The following is a 13,278-nucleotide window of genomic DNA, read 5'->3' as shown; positions in this document are numbered from 1 at the left end:
ACAAGCTGGCAGAAATGTATTGAGCCTCAAGGTTTTGTTTTCGTAGATCTTGAGAATAAAACTACGGAGCTTCAGACAACTTTACAGAACAGATATTTAGAGAAATCTGTAGAACTGCAAGGAATTTTGCAGATCTTCAGAGACATTTTGTGATTCAGTGTTTCAGAAAAGTACTACAATTCCAAAAATAAATCTCAGCGAAGTACGAAAGTTCAAGACTTTGCAGAACTCCATGGAAGTTGAACCGAACGTGAACCGTGTCAAGAAAACCTGCGAAGTGTGAAGTATTCCTTCCGAGTAACCGGAAACCTTCGCGTGTGAGGAGATGTTACCTCGCACCCCACCCCGGAAAATGGAAAATTCGAAAAATGTGAAGGTGTTGATCCAGAAGCGTGGCCAAGTAAAGGTGAAGGTCACACGGATCTTCAATTCCCTGACTGCAGCAGAAACTGCGAACAAGAGGCTACCGCTTCCCTTATTGCGGGTTTACTCCAAGAACTTGCAAGTGATTTATCAAGAATACAACGAGCTTCACGATGCCATCAGCGCCTCTGTGGAAGAGGAGAACGTCGATGCTCAGGAAGAAAGGTATATTGCATTCGAAGCCCTCTACAATGAAACCTTGGTCATGATAGAGACGATGATCGAGATGATTGAGATGAAGAACAGAGCAACCCTGCCCGTGCCAGTGCCTTCGACATCAGCAAGAGCGAACCAGGCTTCAAGTCAACCTGTCATCATTCACACCCAGTCTTACCGTACTCCTCTACCAACCTTCGACGGTCGTTATGAAGCATGGCCACGCTTCAAGGCCATGTTTCAGGACATGATGCAGCGATCAAACGATTCCGACGCTGTAAAGCTGTATCATTTGAAAAATTCGCTGAATGCAGATGCTGCAGGTGTGATCGACTTGGAGACACTGCAAACCAACAATTATGCACGAGCATGGGAGATCCTGGAAGAACGATTTGGAAACCAGCGATTGATCATCGAGTCACACATCCTTGGCCTCCTGAATATGCAAAAGGTTCTCAAGAAATCATCAAAGGATCTGCGCAACCTGGTAGATGAATGCACCCGTCACGTCGACAATCTCGTTAAGCTCAACCAGCGTTTAACCGGAATGTCTCAGTTGTTTGTGGTGACACTACTGACACGTGCCTTAGACGACCAGACTTGTGAACTCTGGGAAGCTTCAATCAACCAGTCCGAGCTTCCTGAGTATGAGCAGATGATCGCATTCCTGAAGCAGCGGTGCGTGATTCTGGAACGATGTGAAACCACTACTCCTACCGCAGCATCTAAGACACCGTCGCATGCTGCAATAGCAACATCGGAATATGCGTGCGACTTTTGTTCCGGCCAGCACCAGAATTTCAAATGCTCGACTTTTCAAAGGATGACCGTAGACCAGCGTCAAGACAAGCTGAAAGCGATGAATCTGTGCTTCAATTGCCTGAGGAAGGGCCACCGTAGTGCAGCGTGTCCAAGCTGCGGAAAGTGTTCGAAAAAGCACCACACTCTAGTTCATTTCGAGCAACGGGAGAAACCTGAAGTAAGAACGAGTGAGCCGCCTAAGCCAGCCGAAGTAGAGCCAGTACCAGCAGTGGCGGAGCAGCCTGTGAATGCTTCCTGTTCCAGCGTGTTTCGTTCACCAAGCAAGCAGGTGTTCCTAATGACAGCGATGGTCATTCTGCGTTCTAAAGGAGGCCACACTCACCAGGTTCGAGCATTGCTGGATTCTGAATCACAGATCAATTTGTTGTCGGAGTATGTGGTGAAGAAATTAAACCTGCCGAAATTCCCAGCTAATGTTCCTGTTGTCGGCGTAGGAGGTACGCGTTCCCAGATACGCCATCAAACGGTGGTGAGAATGACATCCAACTACAGCAACTTCACTGCCAATGTTGATTGTCTCGTCACACCGAAGGTGACTGGCACCATTCCGTCGGCAAATGTTAGAGTGGATTCCTGGCATATTCCATCCAGTGTACTGTTGGCCGATGCTTCATTCAACCGTCCACGAGAAGTGGAAATGCTGGTTGGTGCCGAACATTTCTTCAACATTCTGAAGCAAGGCCAAATCAAACTTGCCGATCACCTGCCTACCTTGTACGAAACGCAGTTCGAATGGGTCGTGGCTGACTCGTACGAGGAAATGCAAGAAGATTCTTCAGTATGTGTCAACCGTGCTGTGACCGATGGATTGGAAGCATGCTTGCAGCGGTTTTTCGACCAAGAGGAAATCGCTGAACCAGCAATGATGACGAGTGAAGAAGAACGTTTCGAAGAACACTTTCAACGGACTTATCGTCGTAATGAAGATGGACGATTTGTTGTCCAGCTGCCATTCCGTGAATCAGTGGACCAGTTGAAAAGTTCCAGATCCCTGACGTTGAAACGATTCCTGTTGTTGGAGAAAAGATTGGCGCGAGATCCTGACCTGAAGGCTCAGTATGCGGAGTTCATCGACGAATACCAATCGTTGGATCACTGCCGTGAAGTGAGGGAGGAAGAAGATCCTCCTGGTCTACAATCGTACTATCTGCCGCATCACTGTATCTTCAAGCCATCCAGTAGCAGCACAAAGTTTCGTGTTGTGTTTGACGCAACAGCCAAAGCGAGTGAACTGTCCCTGAATGACGTACTTATGACCGGAACCAGCAGCCAAAGTGACCTGTTCAGCATCGTACTACGTTTTCGAACCCATACCTACGTTTTCACCGTAGACGTATCCAAAATGTACCGACAAATTCTCGTTGATCCCTCCCAGACTCGGTACCAGAGAATCTTCTGGCGAGGACACCTGTCGGAAGCACTGAAGGTCTTGGAGTTATTGACCGTTACCTACGGTACATCAGCGGCGTCGTTTCTCGCTGTGAGATCACTTATCCAGCTAGCCCGTAACGAGAGTGAGGATTATCCAGAAGCGGCCGAAGTTATCCTGAATGATTCCTATATGGACGACATTCTGTCTGGTTCGGATTCAATTGAGTCAACCAAGAAGTTACGTCGTGATTTGGAGGAGTTGATGCTGAAAGGAGGATTTCCAATTCGAAAGTGGTGTTCCAACTCAGAAGATGTGCTTGAAGGAATTCCTGATGGAAATCGAGAGACCCTAGTGCCCATTCAGGACTCCAGCGGAAATGAAGTAATCAAGGCTTTGGGACTTCTGTGAGATCCAAAGAAAGACCTGTTCCTGTTCTTCAAGTCGTCTGAACCAACGGATAACGAAGACAAACCAACGAAGCGGCGTGTCCTATCCCAAATAGCGAAGTTATTTGACCCATTGGGATAAGTGTCACCAGTGATCGTCGAAGCAAAGATGATCATGCAGTGCCTGTGGGCTACCGACCTTGGATGGGATGAACCTATGGAAGGTGAATTACTCCAGCGATGGACAGAGTTCCAGACATCATTGAGCCACCTCAACAATGTCAAGATTCCAAGATGCGTTGTGGTTCCTGATACAGAAACAATGGAGATTCATGGTTTCGCTGATGCCTCCAAATATGCGTATGGCGCATGTGTTTACCTTCGCCGCATTCGTAAAGACGGATCAGCAGTGTCTAATCTTTTATGCAGCAAATCAAAGGTAGCTCCTCTTCGTGAGTTGACCATCCCTCGACTAGAGTTGTGCGCCGCTCAACTGTTAGCCAAGCTGGTGGATAAGGTGATCCCGACGTTAAAACTGGAGATCCGCGGAAATCAGATTGTGGTCCGATAGTCAAATAGCCTTGGCTTGGATAAAGAAACCTTTGGATCGGCTGCAAGTCTTCATTCGCAACCGAGTGGCTGAAATCAACAAACTGACCAAACACTGCCGTTGGAGCTACGTCAATACGGATGAAAACTCGGCGGACATCGTATCCCGAGGAATGAAACCAACCCTATTAAACAAATGTTAGCAGTGGTGGAACGGTCCAGTTTTTCTTCGTGAAGTCACCTATAGGATGGAGCCGATAGAAGAGATTCCCGCCGACCTGATTCCTGAACTAAAAACTGTGGTCATCGCAAACCCGATAGTGAAGAAACTCGATACTAGCTTTGAACGGTTCGATTCATTCTACAAGCTGCAGCGTGTTTACGCTCACATAGCACGCCTCGTTCGCCGTGTGCGAACTCCTAAGGATAAGCGAGATTCCTGTGGACGATTGACCGTGCAGGACATGCATAAGGCGACAAGTTACATCATCCGTGTTCTTCAACAAAACGAACTACATGAGGAGATCCAGTGTGTCCAACGTGGTGAAATTCTAAGGCGTCTGGCCGCATTGCAATCATTCATAGACATCAACTGATGCTTCCACCAAAACACCGAGTAACGGAGTTGCTTATCAAGAAAATTCACGAAGAACGACTCCACGAAGGCCAGTCCGGAGTATTGGCAGCAATTCGTCAGAGATTTTGGCTCATCAACCCCCGTTCAACCATCCGCAAGGTAATCCATAATTGCATGAGATGTTTCCGTATGAAGCCAAGGATGATCCGACCACTAATGGGAAATCTTCCTGAATCCCGAGTGAACATCGCCGCACCATTCGAACTGACTGGCGTCGACTACGCTGGGCCAGTTTTCGTGAAGGAAGGTAAACGTAAGACAAAGGTCGTGAAGGCATACATCGCTTTATTTGTGTGCTTAGTATTGAAGGCGGTTCACCTTGAACTTGTGTCAGACCTAACATCGGAGGCATTCCTGGCCGCACTAGACCGGTTTGTGAATCGACGGGGCATGGTGCGGAAAATATTCTCGGACAACGGAACAAATTTCGTTGGTGCATTCAAGGAGTTACGCCAGCTACGTGCCTTGTTCAATGATGAGCTCGAAAAGGACAAAATCAACAATTGCCTGCTACGTCGAGAAGTTATTATTATTATTATTATTTATTAACGACACTTTACCATCATCGTGGCATTCGTGTCGGGTAAAAAGATATTACATAACAAATTCCTCATGGCAATTAATAAGATTAGATTTCATTATATAGGTTGCTATCTTTGAAAAATTGTAGAACTGCTGCCTCTTTCCGTGAGTTGTACGCCAATATTTCAGCTAATGATCCATTGATCCCGCAAGCGATTCGTGTTTGAGCATATTCCCTGCAGTCGACTAATATATGCTGTATTGATAGTTGCACTCCGCAACATCTGCATATTGGTGGAGGGTTCTTGTTCAGCAAATGCGAGTGGGTGAGTCGAGTGTGTCCTATTCGAGTCCGTGTTAAGATGCGTTGTTCGGAAGCACATTTGCGATCCGGATACTTCCCTGGTGTGTGTTTGATTTGCCTCAGTTGAGCTTGGCTGTGGTACCATTCGGATTCCCAGGCAGCCCAAATGTTCCTTTTGATAGCATGTATGACGTCTTGAGATGGTATTGGGATGTCGAGTTCAGCTTCATTTCGTCCTTGTTTAGCAAGGTTGTCTGCTTCTTCGTTTCCGGTAATGTCGGAGTGCCCTGGAATCCAACTGAATGTGACGTTTCGGCCTTCTACGGATTTTTCGACAGATTGGATCCATGGATGTTTAGATCGACCACTCCGTAGGGCATCGAGACAACTAGCAGAATCCGTCAGTACGATTGTGTTTTGCTGATTATGCAACTTTGATACAGCAGCGTTAAGGGCAAAGGCTTCTGCAGAGAAGACGCTGCAAATACCTGGTAAACAGTAACTGAATTGATCGCTACTTATAACCACTCCAGCACCAGTGGAGTTTCCATCTTTAGAGCCATCAGTGAAAACTTGTGTGTGTGAGTGGTAGCGATCAGCGATGAACTCTAAGAACTTTGGTATTACGATTTCCTTGTTTGTTCCCGCTCTGATAGTGCTTCTCAGATGATTGTCGATTTGTGGAGTTGGTGTGTGCCAATGTCTATCAGTGACTCTTAGAATGCTGCTTACCTTCGGAAGGGAGAATCCTGCAGATTCTTGCAGAAGTTCTTTAGCTCGTTTTACAACTGGATAGTCGATTGTACTTGGGTTTTTTTCAACGAGTCGTACTGCTAATTGCGAAAGACGTTGTATGAGTGCTAGTCGGAAGGGAAGACATCCGGCCTCAGCCATGATAGAGATGATTGGGCTGGTTGTAAACGCACCAGATGCTTGGCGCACTACATCATTATATGTGGGTCCAAGGATTCGTACCGTATCTTCAATGTTAATGCTAGTGAGCCCTAAGCCAAAGAACAGTTTGGACACAACCAACGCGAGTTCAGGTGTTGTATGAAGTTGAACTTTGCGTCCACCAGGACTCCAAGAATTTTCATTTTTCTCACCCGTGGAATTGGGGTGCTATTTATATTGATGGCCCGACCTCGTTTTCGATGCTGTAGGTGACAGGCGTGTAACAGCTTGGATTTGGTTGGGGAGATAGAGAAACCAACGCTGAAAGCCCAATCCGTAGCGGCGTTGACACCTTTCCTCAGGGATTGACGAATTGTTCCGTGATTTTTTCCCTTCACTATAAGAATGACATCGTCGGCATACAGCAGAATATCGACGTCAGGTGGCATTTTATTGAAAATTGGTTGCATGGCGACCAGAAACAAGGTCACGGACAGTATGGATCCTTGCGGAACCCCATTTTCCGCTTTTCTGAGGCTTGAAGTGGTTCCGTTAGCAGCCACTTGGAAGTACCTATCAGAAAGGAAGCTAGAAATAATGTTTATCATTCGTCCAGATATTTTCCAATCTGCTAGGGTGCGAAGAATACCGGATCTCCATGTCGTGTCGTAGGCTTTCGATATGTCTAGGGAAACTATTTCCACGTGTTCATCGTTACCGAGACTGATGAGAGTTTCTAGCTTGGCTAGATGAGTGTCGACACCTTTTCCAGCACGGAATGCGTGTTGGCGTGGATCCAGTTTTTTCGTAGCTTCCAGTTCAGTGATCAGGCGGCGGTTCACCATTCTTTCAAACAGTTTACCGAAACAGCTTAGAAGAGTTATCGGTCTGTAGCCCTCTGTTTTGCTACGGTCCGCATCAGGCTTTGGTATGGGTATTACTGTACCTAGCTTCCACTGCTTCGGGAACGTGCCATTGTCCCAAACCTTATTTAGGAGCTCTAACAGGGCAGTTTTGGCAGAGAATGGTATCCGTTGCAGCAGAAGGTAGCTTATGTTGTCAGCACCAGTTGAGGAGCCTGCTTTACGATCAAGAGCCCACATCAGTTCTTCCATCGAAAAATCTACGTTGTAGGGTTTGTGTAGGTTTGAACGCTGGGTTTTGACGAAAGTACGAGCGTCTGCTTTATGCTTCTTCTGGAATTTTTCAGGGTAGTTGGCATCAGATGATTTCCTTTGGTATTCATCGGCCAGTGCGTCCGCTACTTTTTGGCCGTCGTTGGTCGTGCCCGTTGGAAGATTAAGTGTGATTGTGTTGTTTTTTCTTTTACCATTAAGTCTATTAATGTTGCTCCAAACTTGGCTAGCTGAGCTGTTTGGATTTATGCTTTCAACAAAGTTCTCCCAACTTTTTTGTTTCGCGTCGCTGATGATTTTACGGCATGTTGATCGAGCTTCCTGAAATTGCTTCAATGCAGTAATTTTTCGTGGATCATCAGGGCTCAGCCGACGAAGAGCACGAAGTCGTTTACGCCTTTCCTTTATTGCTGTTTTGACCTCTGTATTCCACCATACTACAGCCTTCGGTCCGTTCTTCCCAGTAGTTTGTGGGATGCTAGCTTCTGCCGCCGAAATGATCCTGGTTGAGAATTCCTCCACTGTCATAGGTTGTCCCGGACGCAGAGTTCTGCTAGTGAGATTTTCATACAGGTCCCAGTCAGCTTTATCGTAGATCCACCTTGCTCGATGCTTCGGTTCATCTGAGACACCGTAGATGTCAATTAAAATTGGGAGATGGTCACTATCGGAGCAGTCCGGTAGGATCCTCCAGTTGAATTTGGCAGCTATCGATGTGGAACAAACGGAGACGTCGAGAGCTTGAGAGGTCCCGGTGGTGGGATGTATCCGAGTATGAGAACCATCGTTGAGCACGAGCATGTCGTGTTGTACCACTAGATCTAAAATTTGTTCACCTCTTCTTCTCGCCTCTGAAGCTGATGGGCATAACCTACTACCCCAAGCTGTGTGGTGTGCGTTTAGATCACCCAATAGCAGTACAGGTTTCGGGAGTTCGACCAGCAATTCACGAAATAATCTTGCAGAGTTTTTGTCTTTAGGTGGCAGATAGACCGATACGACTGTTATCTTAGTCGGAGCGTATAGTTGAACGGCAATTGCCTGGATGTTGGTTTGTATTGGAAGCTGATGAAAAGGAGTTCCGCTCTTGATAGCCAAACCAGCGCCTTGTCTGCCATGGACTGAGCATTGACAGAAGCTGGTACCTATTTCCCAAGAATCCAGTGGATAGTCTGTGATGATCAGCGTTCGTTTCTTGCAGGCAGATAACGATAGGTTCATGTTTCGTGGTCAGGATCTGCAGCTCACTTTGGTGTGAACGAAGGCCACATATGTTCCACTGCATTGCAAAGGAGGGTGGAATATTGTGTCCTTTGTTGTTGGAAGCCACAGTGTCGTCAGAAGACTGGGAAGACGACCGTGCGTTCTCTTTTTTGAGGTAAAGATTGCGGTGATAGAAGTGTTGCAGCCGGTGACTTTGGTCGAACTGGACTGCTTGATGGCTTGCGTTGTTTTTCTTTCCGGGCGTTGCTGCTGTTGTAGTTCAATTCGACTGGTTTCCGGGCGGATTGAAGAGATGCAAGGCACTCGTGGCTTACTCCATTCCTGTCTCCCCGAACATCCACTCCCAGTGTTGGGAGGGGGGACGTTACTACACGATCATCCTCCTCTCGTCGAGGGTGTCCGTAGGACGGACTGAAAGAGCTTGAACAGGCTTCGTCGTTTTTGATAAAGATGTCTCCGTTTTGCTTAGGTGGCACGGCATTTTCACTGGGACCTGGATTGGTGGAGAAGAAATTGGGATTTGACTGCTTTTTAGGTGAGCCATATGTAATGGTACTTGCCCGGAGATGCGAGCAGTCCACGTCAACTGCCGCCAGAGGCTCATCGGAAGAATCCGGAACATCCCTGGTCGGGGTCGACATGGAAGGCCTCGCGCTTGGCGAATCGAGAGTTCTAGTTGATGTCCTGCTGGATGACGATGTACTATTGTATTTGCGGAAAAGCTTAGGTGGCTTGGAATTTCCGTTGTGACCTGAGTTGTTGGAGAAGGGTTTGGGATTTGACTGCTTTTTGGATGAATCATACGTAGGGATACTTGCCCGGAGATGGGAGCAATCCACATCGACTGCCGCCAGAGGCTCATCGGAGAAATCCGGAACATCCCTGGTCAGGGTCGACATGGAAGGCCTCGCGCTTGGCGAATCGAGAGTTCTAGTTGCTGTTGTCCTGTTGGATGATGGTTCACTGTTGATTTTGCGGAAATTATCGTAGGCGACGGAGTTGGAGACTGTTGAGGATGGCAGAGGCTGCAGCTTCAAAACGACGGCGGCCGAGCTGGAAGTTTGGGTATCAACGGGTTGGAGGAAGTCGTCCCAGACCCCCTCTCTTGCCAGCTTCGCTTCCTTTTTTGGAAGTGAAGGGGGTACTACACTTTCCCCGCCTTCGAACCGGATTTCTCGTTGAATGTTGGAATCGAGCGTTGTATTCAAACGTTGTCCTGAGTTATATTCCATGTCGATATTGCCGGGGTCTATGCGTGTGCTGATTGATGGGTGTTGTTCGTCCGTTCTCATGTCCATTTTTGTCACGGGGTCAATTATAAGGAGGGTCAATGTTGATTTTTTGGTAGGTACTTGGTCCATCATTCGTCCATACTAATCGTACTGCTCAGTGTGTCAGGCTGGGTTGATGGACGCTTACCCCGATTGTTGCTTGTGTCGGTTGGAGATATCTCAATAGGGCGTTTTCCGCTTCTGCTCCGAGTTCGTATTCCTTGGTCACGATCATAACTCCGGTTATCTTTCCAGTTAGCTGGTGGCGGGATGTAGGCTTTCTCTTTCCTAGACAGACGTGAATCGGTTTTTTGTGATGACGCAGCTAACTGAATTGGTGTGGAAGATGGGTTCTGTGTTGATGATTTGGGTTGGATGGTTGTGCGTGGTGGTTGTGGGGCTGGGGAATGACTATGGGTGCGAGATCTTAACACAGAAGTTAATGAAGCAACCTGCTTCGCTAAATCGTTCACTTGCTTCTGTAGGTTGGCTATCAGTTGGTCCTTGGCAGCTAGTTCTTGCTTCAGTTGGTCTTGGACAATACGAGAAAATGATTCCTTTTTATTTTCTTCAGCGTATATGCCTTTAGCAAACGAAATACACTGATTGACTTTTATGTGGACAATTTTGTCCTCCTCCTTGTATTTTGGGCAGTCACGTGACGTGACTGAATGCCCGTTTCTGCAATGGAAACAGTGAGGTGGATTATCACACTGCTCACCGTCGGCCAAGTGAAGAGGTTGAGAGCATTGCATGCAGACGCTGGTTTGTTTGCAAAATTTGCGAGGATGGCCGTAAGCGCCGCAGTTAAAGCAGATCATAGGTGATGGATAATATGGGCGTACTGCGATTCGCACCATACTGAAGTACACATATTTTGGTAAGACCGACCCATGGAATGAAATAACCAGTAGAGGAGTATTCTGTAGTTTGCCGTTAACTCGCTTCTTAATACGTCGAACTGCGTGTACACCTTGCGACCTCAAATTTTCCTCAATTTTTTTCTCATCGGTATTGGTGCAGTCCGGATCATAGACGGTTCCCTGTATTGTGTTGAGCGTAGGATGAGAGATAATTTCAATTTTTGACCCATCGGTGAGTTCCGTCATTTTGGTCAGCTTTTCGACGATCGTTCTCGAATTAGTGCGGAGAAGATATCGTGATCCACGTCCTTCACGGGTAGCTTTCACGGTTTTGGCTTCCTTTACACCGATTGCCACTTCAACTGATGCTCCTACGATGAAGGGATCAGGGAGACGAGATTCCTGATTCTGCTCAGGATCGTTAATTTTCCGCTGCAACCAGGGGGAACGACACTCATTTGGATGTATTTTTTCAGTCTAGTAATTACTTGGGATTTTCGGGGAAAAACATAATTGATGGGATTTTTTTGAGTGTGTCGTGATGACGAAAATAGAGCAGGGATAGAAAAAATAGATGGGCATAGATCAAGCAATTGATGTGATGTGAAGGGTGTTAAAAAATTTCAGAGGGATGCGAGTCTGAACCAAGGGGGGGAGGTGGCTGTCAAATACGAACAATCGTCGCCTACCTCGCATAACTGGTTCCAAACGTAAACAAGCCATAAGAAACCTACAGCGTTTGTTTACGTTTGGAACCAGTTTCATACAAGATGATCAGTAGGCTGATTTGACAGCACGTCCCCCCCAGGTCTGAACGCGAAGAGGATAGGTGTAAAAAGAAGAAAAATTTGCTGCAATGAAGCGTCCATGAATTACGTAACGCTTATAGGGGGAGAGGGGTCACCTATATCGTTACGAATTATGCATAGGGGAGGAGTAGTAAAGCTTTGCGTTACGTAACAAAAAGAACATTTTGTTTTTTTTTTCGTTTCTTGATGTACAGTTTGAAAATACAGGTCTTTTTGACGTTTTTGGTACAACAACGAAGGCTGTCATCACTAAATCTTGCTTTGCAAAATGGATCTGTTTTAATTTTATAAATTGTGATTTTTGCTACAAAACGAAATCAAAAATTAATTAAATGAAAAGGCGGGGGTGGAGGTTTATAGAGCGTTACGTAATAAATAGAGAGGGGTCATTTTCAGTGTAAAGTTTTGTTCCAAACGGGGGGGGGGGTAAAAATATTCATTTTTAGCAAAACGGAATTAATGGACACCGCTCGGGACACCGCCCAACTATAATAACCAAAGCTCACAGAAAATGGTTCCGCACCGAATAGGTCGAAACTGCAAACTAGGAGGAACGGGTGATGGCGATGGATTACAAGGTTCCGGTTAATATTCCCAGCTGCATTTGGACGGGAATTTGATTCGCAATATTCTCGCACAGAAATACATCAGCCGGTGGGTGTCTTACTTCACCATTAACCCTTGACCAGCAGCAGAGACGAGTAAAACTTGGGCCGAGTGGAAAAAATGACCTGAATTTCTTTTCCACCTGCTTGTCGTAGGGGGTTTCATTGGTAAGGCTTTTCCGGGGCTAGAATCAGCTGAACGAAATCAACAGTTGCTTCGCGCCTGTTCGGCAACTTCCATGCTACAACACACAAAGACCCGGGCTCTTATCCGTCGAATTCGATCGGTTTGAGTCCGGGATGTGCGTTGCCGTCTCCTCCGTGATGCACTTGATGTTTTTTGCCCCGAGACCGATTATAGACGAGTGGTCCGTCATCTTTTTTTAGTTTTCGCACCGATTTTTTACCAGCATGGCCAGCTGACATACGTGGTGTTTGTTGTGGAGAGTGTTGTAAACTGACAGTGAGTCTGGCAGAGTGCTTCGCGGTCGACCTGAAAACTTCGAAAAACTGCACGGCTTGCTTGACAATTTGTGTGCATGCAGAAGGGATAAGTTGGGAATAGAAAGAATAGATAGGATGGATTGAAATTTTGTGCACGTTGAAAATTATATGAGAGGTTTGGGTAAAAATGGGATAATCCTGAAGTGTCGTTCCCCCTGGCTGCAACACTAGAACCATAGTTTGGCCCATCTCATCTTCACCCCGCATCCATTCAGGAATTCTTCCATCGCCTGGGTCTGGGGGGACCCCGGGTGGGGTGGAGGAGCTGCCGGTCATTTGACCGGAGCTCAGTGACACTTTTCCAAGTTCACTTCACTTTGACGATTTTTCGCGACCAACAAACGGGAACCGATTTTCGACACTTTTCAGTTCACACTGCCGCTCGGGACACACTGTTCAGTTCGTTCCTCAATGGGCACTATCACAACGATGTGTGTATTGGTGTCGTTATCAGCTGCAGCCACCGCGTGATATTCGCACTAAATGTTTATCACTTTGCAACACTTTCGTTTGGAATCTCACGAAAAATTCACTTTAGCTGAGAAAGCACCACCGAATACAGTCATATGACCACTGACCGTCGTATTATTAGTCAGTGCTACTAAGCAAAAAGATCAATTCCAATTAGAGCAACTCGCGCGTGTTGATATACAACCGTAACCCGATCACTCGAATGACGTCGAGAAGTGGAATGGGAATTTATCTCACCGAGATCACCGAATTTCGGAGGATTGTGGGAGGCTGAAATAAAAGTGGTAAAATTGCATTTGGCAAAAACTCTGGGAAACGCCACATTGACCT

The 13,278-nt window shown here is 46.6% G+C and overlaps 2 protein-coding genes across 2 annotated transcripts in view; both read left to right on the top strand.

Annotated features, from left to right (window-relative positions):
* Neto (Neuropilin and tolloid-like) overlaps nucleotides 1-13,278 on the top strand; it is a 316,873-nt gene that overhangs the window by 132,233 nt on the left and 171,362 nt on the right. The window lies entirely within an intron of this gene.
* On the top strand, nucleotides 353-3,181 carry LOC135713271 (uncharacterized). The gene has a single exon (XM_065236358.1). The coding sequence runs from the start codon at nucleotides 353-355 to the stop codon at nucleotides 3,179-3,181; it is 2,829 nt and encodes a 942-aa protein (XP_065092430.1).

Source organism: Ochlerotatus camptorhynchus, unplaced genomic scaffold (genome assembly GCF_037179485.1).
Source record: "Ochlerotatus camptorhynchus isolate MF236.1 unplaced genomic scaffold, CSIRO-AGI_Acam_v1.1 ptg000550l, whole genome shotgun sequence".
In the NCBI taxonomy this organism is placed as follows: domain Eukaryota; kingdom Metazoa; phylum Arthropoda; class Insecta; order Diptera; family Culicidae; genus Ochlerotatus; species Ochlerotatus camptorhynchus.
This window is presented reverse-complemented; position numbering and strand designations above follow the sequence as displayed.

Excerpts from the sequence above, each read along its gene's own strand:
- LOC135713271 (XM_065236358.1), top strand. The coding sequence starts at position 353 with ATGGAAAATTCGAAAAATGTGAAGGTGTTGATCCAGAAGCGTGGCCAA.